This window comes from Neomonachus schauinslandi, chromosome 9 (genome assembly GCF_002201575.2).
Source record: "Neomonachus schauinslandi chromosome 9, ASM220157v2, whole genome shotgun sequence".
NCBI lineage: Eukaryota > Metazoa > Chordata > Mammalia > Carnivora > Phocidae > Neomonachus > Neomonachus schauinslandi.
The window spans coordinates 91,966,530-91,982,060 of record NC_058411.1 but is presented as its reverse complement, the minus strand read 5'-3'; the positions used below and the strand labels follow the sequence as shown (position 1 = coordinate 91,982,060).

The 15,531-nt window shown below is 39.8% G+C and overlaps 1 protein-coding gene across 1 annotated transcript in view; it reads left to right on the top strand.

Moving 5' to 3' along the window:
* The window catches only part of MYO5A (myosin VA), a 201,593-nt gene that overhangs the window by 158,520 nt on the left and 27,542 nt on the right, over positions 1 to 15,531 (top strand). The window contains exons 30-34 of the mRNA XM_044918191.1: positions 1,248 to 1,348; positions 4,816 to 4,896; positions 6,913 to 7,111; positions 9,410 to 9,484; positions 11,362 to 11,455. Coding sequence (XP_044774126.1) covers positions 1,248 to 1,348; positions 4,816 to 4,896; positions 6,913 to 7,111; positions 9,410 to 9,484; positions 11,362 to 11,455 — 550 coding nt within the window. The remainder of the gene's footprint in view (positions 1 to 1,247; positions 1,349 to 4,815; positions 4,897 to 6,912; positions 7,112 to 9,409; positions 9,485 to 11,361; positions 11,456 to 15,531) is intronic.

Here is a 15,531-nt window from a genome sequence, read left to right as displayed (position 1 = left end):
AGGATGCATTTATAAGCTCACAAGGAGAAAAGTGGGATTTTTTTTTTAAGTATGTTTCTTATCAAGAACTGGTCTTGAACTTATCTCAGAACTGGTCTCTAAGATCATGTTTTTTAAAGTGTATTTTATTAAGTCCACTTCATTGTGAGACCTGCCTTTGGAGCAAACATTGACTAACAGATCAGACATATACTATTGAGACAAATAGAATGGGCCCTTGGGTTCTAAAATGTATTATTCTCTAGAGGCTATGGAGCAGTAGTTCTTAGTCTGTTCTTGCCCTGGTTTAGGAGAGACAGAGAGTAGCTGAGTAGAAGCAAGATTTGGAAATTACATTGGTTGTCAGACAGATTAGACCAAAAAGGAAAAATTAAAAAGGAAGTAAAAATGTTAGCAGAGAAGTGCTTTTTATACAAAATCATTAGTAATGCTGACCTGCCAGAAGCTTATGTACCATGCTATAATGTAACAGGGGGAGAAAGGACTGAATAACAGCAGATGGTAGATATTTACAAGGAGCTAAATCCTTCCCGTTTATATATATCTAAATGTGTGAGAAAAAACTTCTAATTTTGCTAAAGCATATCATCTACCTTTTTTGTACTGAGTTTTTAATGGAAAAAATGAGCTTTATGTCAAACTTTACAGTGTTTTACTGGGGCATTTGTTTTATTATAACTAGATGGGAAGTAGTAGAAAGAATAGCTTTTGTTCTCTGTTCATTCAGTAGTTGCTTGGTGTTTTCACCCAGTTATTGTTCTAATGCTTTATGCATACTTGGAAATATATCTATAGTTTTATATATAAAGTATATATATATATATAAAAATATATGTACACCCATTGAAGTATATATATTATAACATAGCATTAGAGCAATTATCAGGCAAGGACACCAAGAAGCTACTTAATGGAATATATATATATATATGTTCCATTTCACATTATGTAAAACACACACTGCCCATCAGTGATTTTATTTACAGGACAGTGGTACTCTAGACTCTCACCACCCTTGTAGTGGAGCAGTAAGGATTTTCAAGAGAGGGACTGAAGATGTCTCTTTCTCTTAACTCCCTATGCCCGACGCTCCCCTGTAGTTGCACAGGGCTGGGCTGGTGCTCTGATGGGACAGAAGTGTGGTAGAACACATAAACCCCCTGTTCTGGAGGAAAGAAAAATGTTGTCTGTGGTCCAGAGTTTTTTAATTGACTGTTAATGTGGAAATGTGTCATTTTCCTCTTCAGAACACAATGACAGATTCCACAATACTTTTGGAAGATGTACAAAAAATGAAAGATAAAGGTGAAATAGCCCAAGCATACATTGGTTTGAAAGAAACGAACAGGTAAATCCATTCTCTTTTTGTTCATTTTAGTTTAATCATAATCCTGTATATCTTTAGTCTTCAAGCCAGCCTCTTGTACAGTAAGTCAAAGTGTTTATGTATTGCTTTATCAGGTATCAGCTGACCTTCAAAGGGAATTCAAGGTTTCTAATATATTCCCAGTTAAAATCTCATTTTTAATATAAGGTATTGATGAGAGGTGTCAAGGGTAATGTTCTTTATATCAAGGGATTATATTTTAGGGTCTCAGCCTTGAGAAGAAAACAGTTGCTCACTGTTGGACTGTCTAGGGTAGTCACTTTCATTTTTTGTTCAGGATAGTTGATTATTTGTGAATCCCTGTTTGTAGGGACAATTTTAGCTTTCAGTAATGAAATTTAGTGTGGAAAGAAGTAATGAAGTATCTGGAATCACTTCACTGTTGGCCATATCATTCTACAAGGGTACCATGACTTCTAGGATGGGACCCTGTTAGAGCAAGTATTTGTCACAATCCCTAAGGTGTTCTGAGAAAATCCTAACTCTAGTTTTATCCTATTTATTGTAAACACAAGTGAAGTTACAGACGGCACTTAGCTCAGTCACTGTACACCTAAGAGCTTCAGGTAGGCTGACTGAGGGTGCAGGATTTGCACAGCCACTAAGTGATGAAACTTTATCGAAGACTTTCCCTGTAGCTGAGATTAGAAGGCTCATCTCTGGAATTCCTTCAGCCTTCCTAACGCCCCACTTCCCAACTGAGCTTCCGTGCCTTTGGGCTCTGAACTTACAGGCTACATGCTTAAGAAAACTTGGCCAATCATGGTCACAGAGAAAGACAGTTCTGGGAATTTGTGTCGTTCGTGTGCAGTCTAAGTCTCCTGCTGTGTAATATCAGGATTGGTGTACAGAAATACTTTACAAACTAAAAAATACTGCCATGCAACATGTAAGGTACTTTTTATCTTGTTTTATGGGTGAGAATGGAGAATGCTTAAAAAGTATTTGATTAACCTTAAATTTTATTTTTTAAGATTTTATTTATTTATTTGAGAGAGAGAGTGAGATAGAGAGAGCCCAAGAGGGGGTAGGGTCAGAGGGAGAAGCAGACTCCCTGCTGAGCAGGGAGCCCGATGTGGGACTCAATCCCGGGACTCCGGGATCATGACCTGAGCCGAAGGCAGTCGCTTAACCAACTGAGCCACCCAGGCGCCCTAAACTTAAATTTTAATTTATGATATAAATTATAAGCGTATCTTCTATCTAAGAGGGTGTTAGTATAGAAAGAGCTATATTACCCTGTCCTTCCAACCACTCTGAATGAATCACCAGATATCTATCACATGCCTGTTTTCATGCTCAGCCCTATGTCACACACTGGGAATATAGCAGTAAGGAAGGTAAATGCAGTTCTTACTTTCACAGAGTTTGTAGACTGTTGGGGAGACAACCAAGGCAATTTGGACTTCACTCCAGTGACAAAGTTGTTGAAATGTTTTAAGTAGGAGAATGATATGATACTGGAATTTTAGAAAGCTAGCCCTGGCTTTTATGTTAGAGAATAGATTATAGTAGAACAAGGTTGAAGGCATAAAGAGCAGTTAGGAAGCTATTACTGTAATTGAATGACTGATTACAGTGACTTGACTTGGTTGGTGGCAGTTGAGATTGAGAGAAATGGGACACTTTGAAAGATAGATAAGATACATAAGATGAGATCAGTAAGCCTGGTGGCTTGGATGTGTGGGTGAGGGATAGAGAATCATAGAGGGTGGCTCTCATGTGTCTGACTGCTTGGTTGGATGTGGTAATGCCATTTCATGATCCTGGGTCTGCGGTGTGGGGAAGCACAGAGTGGAGATGACCGGTAGATTTATAAATAATGAATTTGAGGAGCTAGGAAGACATCCAAGGAGAGAAATCCATTAGGCCGTTGAACATCTAGATCTGGAATAGGAGAGGAATGTGGGCTGAGATATAAATTTTGAAGTCATCAGTGTATAATACAATTGAGACCATAGAAATAGATCAACTTTCCAGGGGGAGATGGTAAATAGAACATTCTCTGGAATGTGCTTTCTGTACACATAATATTAACAAAAGTCTAATAGGAAGAGTAAAAACCTGGGCTCTGGAGTCAGATAGCCCTGAGCTCTCCTACTTGCCAGTGTGTAACCTCTAAAGTATCTTATTTCTAAACCTCTGTGTCTTCTTCTGCAGTGTGGCAAATGATACACAGTAGGTTACTAGGAGAACTAAATGAAATAATACATGTGGAAGGTTGTAGAACAGTGTCTGATGGCAGATACTCAAAAATATTTTTATACCCCAGGTAAAAAAACCCGTAATCAACTTTGTCATTATTTATTATTTATACATACTTTTTTTTTTTTTTAAGAGAGAGCACACATGGGAGAGTGAGAGCGAGTCAGGTAGGGGGAAGGGGCAGAGAGAGAGAGAGAATCTTAAGCAGGCTCCATGCCCAGCGCAGAGCATGGAGCCTGACACGGGTCTTGATCCCATGATGCTGAGATCGTGACCTGAGCTGAAATCAAGAGTAAGGCACTCAACCGACTGAGCCACCCAGGTGCTCCTATACATACTTTTAATAAAATGTGTCACATCTTTAATATTAAAGCAGGGGCGCCTGTGTGGCTCAGTTGGTTAAGCGTCTGCCTTCGGCTCAGGTCATGATTCCAGGGTCCTGGGATTGAGCCCTTTTCGGGCTCCCTGCTCAGTGGGGAGTCTTCTTCTCCCTCCCCCTTACTTGTGCTCTCCTCTCTAGCATGCTATCTCTCTCCCTCTCAAATAAATAAATAAATAATCTTTAAAAATTATATAAAAGCAGCTTCCCCAGATCTTAACATTAATTTTCGATGCAAAAAATCTTTTTTAACAGTTGTATCATAAAAGCTGAGAACTTTGGACATATTCTTAATTATGTTACTCCTATAAGAATTTCTTAAGACAATTTTAAAAATAGGAAAGTGGATTTTATTAAGCAAAAACAAGTTTCTACTCATAAGACTTAAAACTTAATTTTTACATGGATTGTGAAGGTTGCCACATGAAGACAATAGCTGAAGTTTTCATCCTATATGTGTGTGACTGTCATGGTTGATCTCGGTCTCTCATATAATATGTGACACATAAGATCACTTTGCTAGCTGAATGAAATGTTAAAAAACAGAACCTCTTTCTCACCTTTTCAGTCATTTCTTATTCTGCAGAAAAAGTAGCTCTAGCTCCTTAATTATTGTTTTACTTTCTACCCATTGACATGTGATGTTACATGTTACCCATTTTTAAAAAAAATTAACCAAAAGTAATTTTTGTGATAATGTCTTAAAGCCATCTGTAATTAATAAAAACAATCTTATTGACTTAATGAAATATTGGAAATACCGTGTGCTGCTCTTGACCATCATCATCTCATGACCATCCTGTGTCCCTTTGTGTTTTGCATTGTTGTTCCTTTTGCATGGAAGATCACCTGCTATGGATTGCCATGAGTTGAATGAGGATGGAGAGCTGTGGCTGGTTTATGAAGGGTTAAAACAAGCCAACAGGTTATATTTGTCTCCTCAAATGGAATGTTATTAATTTGTTGTTTTTCTTACTAACAGTGGCCTTCTGACTTTAACATCTATGTTTCTTACGCATTAATTGTCTTCCTGGGTGAATTTCAGTAAAACTTAGAACATTCAGCCAAACACCTTCTTTAAAAACTTTCTCCACCAAGGGATGCAATTAAAGCTGAAACGGATTGATAGTGAATATAAGAGTTGCTGCCTATGAGTGAAGGATCTTCCCTTCACTCACTAAAATTTCTGAATATCTCACTTGGAAAAAAAAACTTTCAACTAGAGCTCAAACTGCAGTGGGAGAGTTTAATACCTATTACTTAGTGGTTTCTTGTTTGGAATAATGACCAATCTAAAGGGTATGAACACCTGTGGCAGTGAGACTGCATTCTTATATACAGTACCATGCTGCCTAACAGCAGTGTTGAGTGCCTGATTTGGCATTCTGTGTGATTGTTGTGAAATCCAAATGTGTGAAACCACAAATCAAGAGGGTCTCCTGCACTGCTCTGCTGCAGTTCAAAATAATTACCCGAACTCAACACATTAAATGTGTTTAGGGGAAAGCAAATAAAATCGGAACAGCAACAGCTTTCTAACACAGACGCTCACCTGCTCTCAGGATATTTGTATCTTTAAAATCGCATAAAAATACCACGTTAGTGATTAAATTTTAAAAATACTTAACTGTTTAAGGGGCTCCTGCTTATTCTGCTTTGTTTGTTCTAATCGCAAGCCATTATCATTAACTTTGTGGCGTTATTGGTTCACACTCCTGAAATTTTATAATCGCTAAAATATTTTTAGTCTGCTGTTAAGTGTTTGCTTGCAATGACGTCAGTAACTTTTGCCCAGCAGTTGATACCAAAGGGAATTAGGATGAAAGAACCTCTTTCCTTTCTTCATGTTAGTTAATTCCTAACCATAACTTTATGTTTGGAAGGGGGGTAAATATAGAAGTGGGGATCCATGGTGAAGAGAGGATGCCGTTTCTCCCTGGTATTCTCATGGCTGGTGCCCTGGTTTGCTTACAGGCACGGCTGACTTGTGTGCTTGCTGAGAGAAGCCGTAACCACTTTGTTCGTCCTATTAACATCTATGTTCTAAAACCGCATTGTGTTAGGATTCTGTTACTGATATGGAAGTTTATGGGGGAGAGAGAAAATGACAAATTTAAAATACATGTGTGTGAAATTTCAGAATGATCTGTCTGGATTTGGGTAACTCTGTATATATTTCAGAGTCCCACTCCAGCCTTTCTGTCCTCCAGAGATAAGAGTAGAAAGTAGAAATGGGACCCTGGTCATACCTTCTGCCTGAAGTTAGTAACACTGAAATTCTTAGAGGCATATTTAATTAGATTGGGAGTTTGTAATCTTGCCCTCTACAGTGCAGAGTTCTTCTGTGACACAGGTACTGTCTTTGCCAACTTAAATGCTAGTTTGTAAATGTTGTAAGCCAGATTAAAGGTATGTCTTTTAATTGATTATTCTAGTCACCATTTCTTTTTTTTTAAAGATTTTTATTTATTTATTGAGAGAGAGAGAGAATGATAGAGAGCATGAGAGGGAGGAGGGTCAGAGGGAGAAGCAGACACCCCGCTGAGCAGGGAGCCCGATGCGGGATCCGATCCCGGGACCCCAGGATCATGACCTGAGCCGAAGGCAGTCGCTTAACCAGCTGAGCCACCCAGGCGCCCACTAGTCATCATTTCTTATACACTTTTCAAAAGAGCCTAAACTTTCCTATCTCTTAGGGCCTTCGAGAATGGTATATTTGTAGCATGGTCCATAATTCAGAAAGATACAATTGTGAGAGCGCTTCACTTCTTTCCATTGCTGGCCCTTGCTTGAGCTTCTTGACTTTAATGAAGTCCGAAATTACACAAACACTAAAAATTCCCCACTTTTCCTGCCCTTGCGAGTGAGCCTAAAGCCTCATGCCCAGCAAGCAGAGACTCGGGTGACATCTCCCTTTCCCACCCGTGTGGCTTCTCCTCAGGCTCCTGGAATCCCAGCTGCAGTCACAGAAGAGGAGCCACGAAAATGAGGCAGAAGCCCTTCGTGGGGAGATCCAGAGCCTGAAGGAGGAGAACAACCGGCAGCAGCAGCTGCTGGCCCAGAACCTGCAGCTGCCCCCGGAGGCCCGCATCGAGGCCAGCCTGCAGCATGAGATCACCAGGCTGACCAACGAAAACTTGGTAAGGGGAGCTGCCGGGTCCACACATCCCTCCGCGGGCAGTGCCTGGCCCTGCAGGACCGTCCTGGTTTCTTTTTGATCAAACACATCTGTTTGGGCTGGGAAAAACTCCCTGCCCGACACTTGATACCAGCCTTCTTCTCTAGCAGAGACAGAGTGAGGAAGATGTGACTATGTGGGTAGAAATGAAAAAGGCACGTGCCCAGGTTGTGTTTCTGACAGAAGGCTCTGGCACGTCTGGGAGGGCCCAGGAGATTTCCCCCAACCATGTGCTGGGCTTTTGATATCCTTGAGAACTCAGGTGACCTGCTGCCTCCACTTCTAGCTGCACATTCTCTGCCATTTCAAGGAGGTTTGTTCTGTGGTTGTCACAATGGAGACTCGAGACAGGCTTTGTTGACCTTTGGTCCTCAGGCAGCCACCAAGGCTGGTCCTGCCTCCATCACTAGCAGAAAGGCAGGGGTTGCAGTTACGCTCAGCTGGAGCTCCCAGGTCAGGGTGGAAGGACATTAGGAGTTAAGTTTATACATTTTTGGTTCTAACAAAAGCGCAATGAATGAGGAGATTTTTTCCCCTTGCCAGATTCTGAATGCTGGCACGGAGTTCAAACTATTTCTTATTCCTTTTTTTCTTTCTTTCTTTTACAGGAAATGTTTTCTAAAATATTTCTGTCGCAAAATAACGTTTATTACAGATTTGTAAATCTACTTAAGTTTGATAAATATACTTACTAAATTAAAAGTCATTAAAAAGTTATAATTCCACATACCTATATAAAATCTAATAACATGTAGTGTCAGCCTGGTTTTGAGAAAAGCTATTTAGAACTGGTAGTGAGTTGTCTTTTTTCTTTTTAATTCAGGGCTTTAATGACCTTTAATAAAATAGTTTGAATTTTCTGTGAAGATTTAACAGTCTGAATTATTATAATTAACTCCATTAGTGATCACTTACAAATAGTTTTCTAGTGTCATCTATTCAACCACCTTTTGTATTAATTAGATGCAAAACCCAAAAGTTTTTTTTTCCACTCTGTCACTCTGAAGGCAGCTTGCTACATGGGGCTCTATTGTGGGAATGGGAGAAGCATGTGAGGGCAAGTGTTGGACTCTTTCCGAAGTGACTGAAATATCACTGATTTGTGGGGGGAAATGTTTTGAATCATGGAATATTTTTGAAATGTTTTTTATTACTCTCAAGTATATTATTGCTTAAATTAAATTAACAGTGCTTTAATGCCTAAGAATTGATAAATATACTGAATTATAACAATTGATCAGTGGATAAATTCTGTGCTTACAAATGATTGTTTCAAAATACAAGGCGAAACTGTGAAATTGAGATGCTTCTGGATGGCAAATTCCCAATTGTTTCACTAAGTCGATTAATCATTTCTTTTGCAACCTTGTCTGCAGTATTAATTTTCTTGGCAGTTTTTCATAGCTATACAAAAGTAAATTAAGCTCTCAAATTCTATGGGGTAGAGTCTAGTTAATGAGTTTCTCTGAGTTTTAGAAGACCCTCTGCAGGTCAGCTGCTTCCCGTACCTCACCAACTACTAAATCTGGAGAATGGTTTCAAACTTAAGTATAGGGAATAATGCACTTTTCAAAACCATTATATAGTTTCTCAATCTTAATTGTGCATTTCTTTAGGAAACACTTGAGCAGAATAATAAAGCCCAATGGACCCATGCTTAGTGTTCTTGGAAACTCTACCCTGCATAACCCACTTACCCACCTACTTCCCAACACAAACACGAAGATGGGCTTTCTTCCTCCACCTGTGAACATGCTCCACAGGCCTCCCCCATGCTGCCTTGAGGGAGGGAAGACACACAGCTTCTCACCAGCCTTGCCAATTTCAGGCAAGAGTGCCAACGTTGCCATGATTTTCACTTCCATTTTATTTGCCTTTCTCACCCTTGTCACTGCTGCTAGCTGCAGAAAAAAAAAAAAAAGTACAGCAACTTGTGAGCAGGTCTGGGGGGCGAAATACCAGCTTTATCTGAGGAATATGGGCTACTGCTCTGTTTAACCTGCTGAATGATGGAGCCTGAGCCACAGCCTGTTGCCTCTGAGCACGTGAACATGTATGTGTATGTGTGTATCTATATAAAATTAGAATCCTCTGTCTTGGAAAGATCAGAAGGCAGTGGCAGATGACAAATCAGCCTTTTGAGTACATATACTGTCATTATTTGTGTTGTAAAATATTTTTAAATTGATTTTGCTGAGAGGTCACATTCCCCCTCAGAGACACAGAGAAAAACAAATATCCGTTGTGCCTGTTTTTTCAGTATTTTGAGGAATTATATGCAGATGACCCTAAGAAGTATCAGTCATATCGGATTTCACTTTACAAACGGATGATTGTATGTAAACTCAGAGTGCATGTCTGTTGTCTCCCTCGCTACTTGTAGCCTCTGTTACTGAAGAGCACTCTGCTGCCCGCCCCCCTCAGGAATCTCCTCAGAAACTTTCACGAGACCTATTTCTCCCACAGCTGTCTTGTAGCCAGTGGTGTCACCTCTCAGTGTCCTGCATCCCTTGTCACGTTGGGTTTGTTATTAACGCTAGGCTTACAGTGTGATGGAAGCGAAATGTGATTGGAAAGATAAAGTAAAATCCCAGAAGCACAACTGAACACTTGGAAATGTTAGCACCTGTTCCCTTTGGATCAGTGGTCTAGTATCTAACTCTGTGCCGTCTGAACTGGAAAGTGAATTGACTATTTGTGCTTGTAAATGTTTCCTTCAGCACAACCTGAATAAAACCGCACGTAGATAGCACTGACTGACTTCTCTCCTAAGCTTCGAGCCTGCTGTTATCCACTTTCTTCTTACTTATTGATCTCTTTTTTTGTTTGTTTTAAAGATTTTATTTCTTTATTTTACAGAGAGAGAGACAGTGAGAGCAGGAACACAAGCAGGGGGAGTGGGAGAGGGAGAAGCAGGCTTCCCGCCGAGCAGGGAGCCCAATTCGGGGCTCGATCCCAGGACCCTGGGATCATGACCTGAGCTGAATGCAGACACTTAACGACTGAGCCACCCAGGCGCCCATTTTTTTTTTTTTTTTTAAAGATTTTATTTATTTATTTGACAGAGACACAGCGAGAGAGGGAACACAAGCAGGGGGAGTGGGAGAGGGAGAAGCAGGCTTCCCGCCGAGCAGGGAGCCCGATGCGGGGCTCGATCCCAGGACCCCGGGATCATGACCCGAGCCGAAGGCAGACGCTTAACCAACTGAGCCACCCAGGCGCCCAGTTTTTTTTTTTTTTTTAAAGATTTTATTTATTTATTTGACAGAGAGAGACACAGCGAGAGAGGGAACACAAGCAGGGGGAGTGGGAGAGGGAGAAGCAGGCTTCCCGCCAAGCAGGGAGCCCGATGCGGGGCTCGATCCCAGGACCCCGGGATCATGACCCGAGCCGAAGGCAGACGCTTAACGACTGGGCCACCCAGGCACCCCTACTTTTTGATCTCTTAACATTGCCTGTGGTTTGAGAATTCTTGATTAAATAGACAGTCATCACAGACTTTTTTACCCTGTCCCCTTGAATGTATTGGTTTTTTTTTTTTCTTTTTTTGCATATATAGCATTTGGAATTGCCCCCTTTTTCCTCTATAAGCAAAATTATGTCCCCTGTGAAATGTTAGGGGTGTGTTATGCCACCTGCCTCTAGGACGTAGGTCAGCAGATCACTCTTTATCCTTTCTCTGTGGTTAGTTTTTCAAGTTACCTTTTAATTCCCCAAACTTCTTAAGTTGCAGGACAAAAGTTAGCATCTCCGAAGGGTGGGTCTCACACACGGGTGTTAGTCAGAAGCCCCGAGCTCATTTCAGCCATCCCTAAAATTGTGTCCCCACAGAACTTTTTGAGCACCTGTCAAAATTTATTTTGCCTCTCCCCCCTTGAGAGAAAGCATTCCACTGAAAAAGCAGTACATTTTATGAGCATTTAATTGTTTTACCCACATGGAGTCCTGCTGGAAAAGACTCCCCAGTGAGCCTGCTCTCCATCACGCTGTAAAGGATTTACTGCAGTGTGTATTTTAACATTTGGCTTTTCCTGTAGCTGTGTTTCCATGCCTGCCAATTTTCGCCAGGTGGAGGCTCCACCAGCGAGCTTTTCTGGAGCTTTTATGTAAAACTAACAGTGTTGCGCCTGTGATTTTGTGTCTGCTTTTCCTCTGTGCATTTTAGAAGGCCCATTTTGATCTTTCTATTATATTTCTCATTTTAATCATTAGGATTTGATGGAACAGCTTGAAAAACAAGATAAGACTGTTCGGAAACTGAAAAAACAACTGAAAGTATTTGCCAAAAAAATTGGTGAACTAGAAGGTATTTCAACATGCTTTTATAACAGTTGCCGAATCTTGATTTTTGTATTGCTACACCAGTGGTCTAACAGGTTTGCATGCGGATATTATGATGATAACAAAAATGACTTTCAGCAAACCTGACCTCTGTGGAGTGGAAGTTTCCATTGCTAAGTGGGGAAAAATGTTCCTTGCAAAGAGAGAGAATTCGCTCAACAAACATCTAATGACTTCTATGTGCTATACACTGTGCTTGGTAGTATAACATGGAGGTTAAGCACATGGATTCTGGAGCCAAGCTTCTTGGCTTCAACTCCCAGCTCTTCTATTAGTCATCTGATATTGGGCAAGTTATTGAATCTCTCTATGCCTCAGTTTCCCCACCTGTTAAATGGGAATGATCAATGTTAAAGGTGTCTACCTGACAGTTTATAAGGATGAAATGAATTAATGTGTGTAATGTATTTAGTGTATTTCCTGACACATAGTAGGTGCTATATACAACTTAACTATTATTATACTTACAGTTAGTATTAGGGATACTATGATGAGTAAGACAAAGTCTGTGTCCTCAAAGAATCTAATGGAGGAAAAAAAAGAATATGAATGATTATAAAGAAATAAGATTTTTTTAACATTTCATGATTTATATATGATGATGGGGAAAACACCTTAAAAAATGATCAAATATCAATTGTTATTATATGCAAATGAATCATGTCTTTTGGATTAGTGTGTTTGTTCCTTCACTAAGTATTTACCTAGGTTCCAGGGGTGTAGCAGTGAATGGAGATAAAGCCAACTTTTAAGCTTATTCCAACAATGTTCTCATTGTTCAAGAGACTTAGAGACCCTCTTTGGAATTGCCTTCAAACGAGTGCAGTTTTGACCAAAAATGATACCGTGCAGTCTGACTACCCAGCTATTCTCTCAATGTCACTCAGCGTAATTTGGAATGTTCAGAAGAGTCTACCATGTTAACTCTGTGTGGTTTTCATTCTTCCAACATGCCAGGTCTGTCATAACTGTCCTTTCTGTTTGGTCTTCCTACTTCTCTTGGTCAAGTCCTGCTCATCCTTTGGGACCAGAGTCATATGTCACATTCTCAAGAGCAGCCTCTCCTGATCACCCAGGCAGGCTTGATGCCTCTGGCCTCTGGGTACCACAATGGCTCACATTTTTTGTGGTTTTCACTGTCATGTTTTTAGCAATTTTTCTGTTTGAATCACTGGCTTCCTCAATGGACATGAGCTCCCTGAGCATAGGGACCATCTCTTGTTTCCCCTTGTTTTCATAGCACCCAGTAGCACCTAGCATAGTGACTGATCTATCATAAATGTTTGTTGAATGAATAAGTAAGTTCCAAAAATATTTAGAATGGCAACATAGTTGCTTACTTTGAAGAGGATAGTACAAATGCTGAAATATTTGGATGTACATCCAAAAAATTGGATGTACAAATGCTGAAATATTTGTTTAGAAATCAGACAGGTTACTTTGCAGTCATAATTTATTTATAAACCTTTAGCATTACACGACTCATATATTACACTAAAATTTTGAACCTCCAAATCACACACACGGACTATAATGTCTATCAACAAAACTTAAAAAAATCTTTATTCAGAGAACGTTTCTGCACTTAACTTTGCTTTAATTATATCATGAGATGATAATTAGACAAGAGTGCCTGAAAGAACAGATTTTAAGGATATTAACTAGTAGATTTTTTTTAACCTTTAATTTCTTTGCAATACATTAGTAAAATTTGGTGAAAAGTAAAGCTAGTTATTATTAGCTTATTAGCTACTTATAAGTTTTTACTCAGCTTTCTTTAATATGTATATTTTAATTGAGAGAGGTTACGATATTTCAAGATGTCAGTGATTTTAAGCCATTATCAATCAGAAATCAGTCTCATCAGTTAAACTATCTTGCTGGCTATGTTCTCAAACCTATAAGTAGCATTTGAGAAGGCACTGCACAGATAAAACAAAAAGACACCGTATTCTTAAGAAAAGTTATATCTCAAGTTAAATGATATATATCTAAGGAATAAAATGAGATAGATGTATGTGACTTGGGCTCGTGCTGAGTCCTCCTCCCCCAAATTAGAGACTAAAGGTAACAAGCTCTTCTAACACTTCTCTTCCTATTTCCGTATCCTCCTTTATTCAGAAAATACAGGGAACTTTCTACAACAAAGCACCTTTTAAAAACTAAAAGTTTTCTTATATCTTTCTCTAAATGTAACATACTTACATTCTTCTGGTTTAAAATAGCAAGAGTCATGCCTCCTCCTATGGGCTACCCTTAATTAAGGAGACTTTTTTAGATGCCAGCGAAGCCTTTTTTTAAAACGCCAACATACATCATTTTTAGCAGAAATTATAAAGCCAAAATGGAGAGTGTTTCAAAATTTGATCGCTTTGTGTTATATTTTAACCTAGGAGTGGGTGTTGCTTCTCAACTTTCAAAGAGTCAGGAAATTTAGACCTAAAAGAATTCTAGAAATCAGTTAATTATTTCGTGGGAGTAAAAAACGGAGGCCCAGGAACCGTCAGTGACTGACCAGGCCTCAGACAGGGAGTAGCCAAACTGGAACCAGAGCCCACGCCTTCAGGGACCACTGACTTCTCTCCTTTGTGTCCTAGTTTCCAATGAAAATTCTCGACTTACAGGAATTTATTCAACTATCTCTATTAAACCTGAAATCAAGATCTTTCTGGTTCCAAAGTGAGGAAAAATAAATTTTTAAAAAGTTGTCCAATTTCCTTTCCTTTTCTAGGACAAAAAGGTTCAGGAATAGTTTCCCCTCACATATAAAGAATCCAGAAAATGAAAATAGGGATGGCTTCAGGTTTTTCTAGAAGAAAGCCTGTATTAGACAGAATATTGGACCAAATGACCCCCAAGGTCTTATGAGTCTTTGAAAACTGGGATGTGGTCCTGGCTTCTTTCTTTCAGGCCTTATATTCTCCTCATGCAGACATTTTATTTTTTGTTTTTTTTTTTTTTTAAATTTAATTTTATTATGTTATGTTAATCACCATACATTACATCATTAGTTTTTGATGGAGTATTCCATGATTCTTTGTTTGCATATAACACCCAGTGCTCCATTCAGTACGTGCCCTCTTTAATATCCATGACCAGGCTAACCCATCCCCCTACCCTCCTCCCCTCTAGAACCCTCAGTTTGTTTCTCAGAGTCCATAGTCTCACATGGTTCATCTCTCCCTACGATTTCCCCCCTTCATTTTTCCCTTCCTACTATCTTCTTCTTTTTATTTTAATTTTTTTTACATATAATGTATTATTTGTTTCAGAGGTACAGGTCTGTGATTCAACAGTCTTACACAATTCACAGTGTTCACCATAGCACATACCCTCCCCAGTGTCTATCACCCAGCCACCCCATCCTTCCCAACCCCACCAGTCCAGCAACCCTCAGTTTGTTTCCTGAGATTAAGAATTCCTCATATCAGTGAGATCATATGATACATGTCTTTCTCTGATTGACTTATTTCGCTCGGCATAATACCCTCCAGTTCCATCCACACTGTTGCAAATGGCAAGATTTCATTCCTTTTGATGGCTGCATAATATTCCATTATATATACACACCACATCTCCTTTATATATTCATCTGTTGATGGACATCTTGGCTCTTTCCATAGTTTGGCTATTGTGGACATTGCTGCTATAAACATCAGGGTGCTCGCACCCCTTTGGATCCCTACATTTGTATCTTTGGGGTAAATACCCAGTAGTGCAATTGCTGGATCGTAGGGTAGCTCTATTTTCAACTTTTTGAGGAACCTCCATACTGTTTTCCAGAGTGGCTGCACCAGCTTGCATTCCCACCAACAGTGTAGGGGGGTTCCCCTTTCTCCGCATCCCCGCCAACATCTGCCATTTCCTGACTTAATTTTAGCCATTCTGGCTGGTGTGAGGTGGTATCTCATTGAGGTTTTGATTTGGATTTCCCTGATGCCGAGCGATGTTGAGCACTTTTTCATGTGTCTGTTGGCCATTTGGATGTCTTCTTTGGAAAAATGTCTGTTCGTGTCTTCTGCCCATTTCTTGATTGGATCA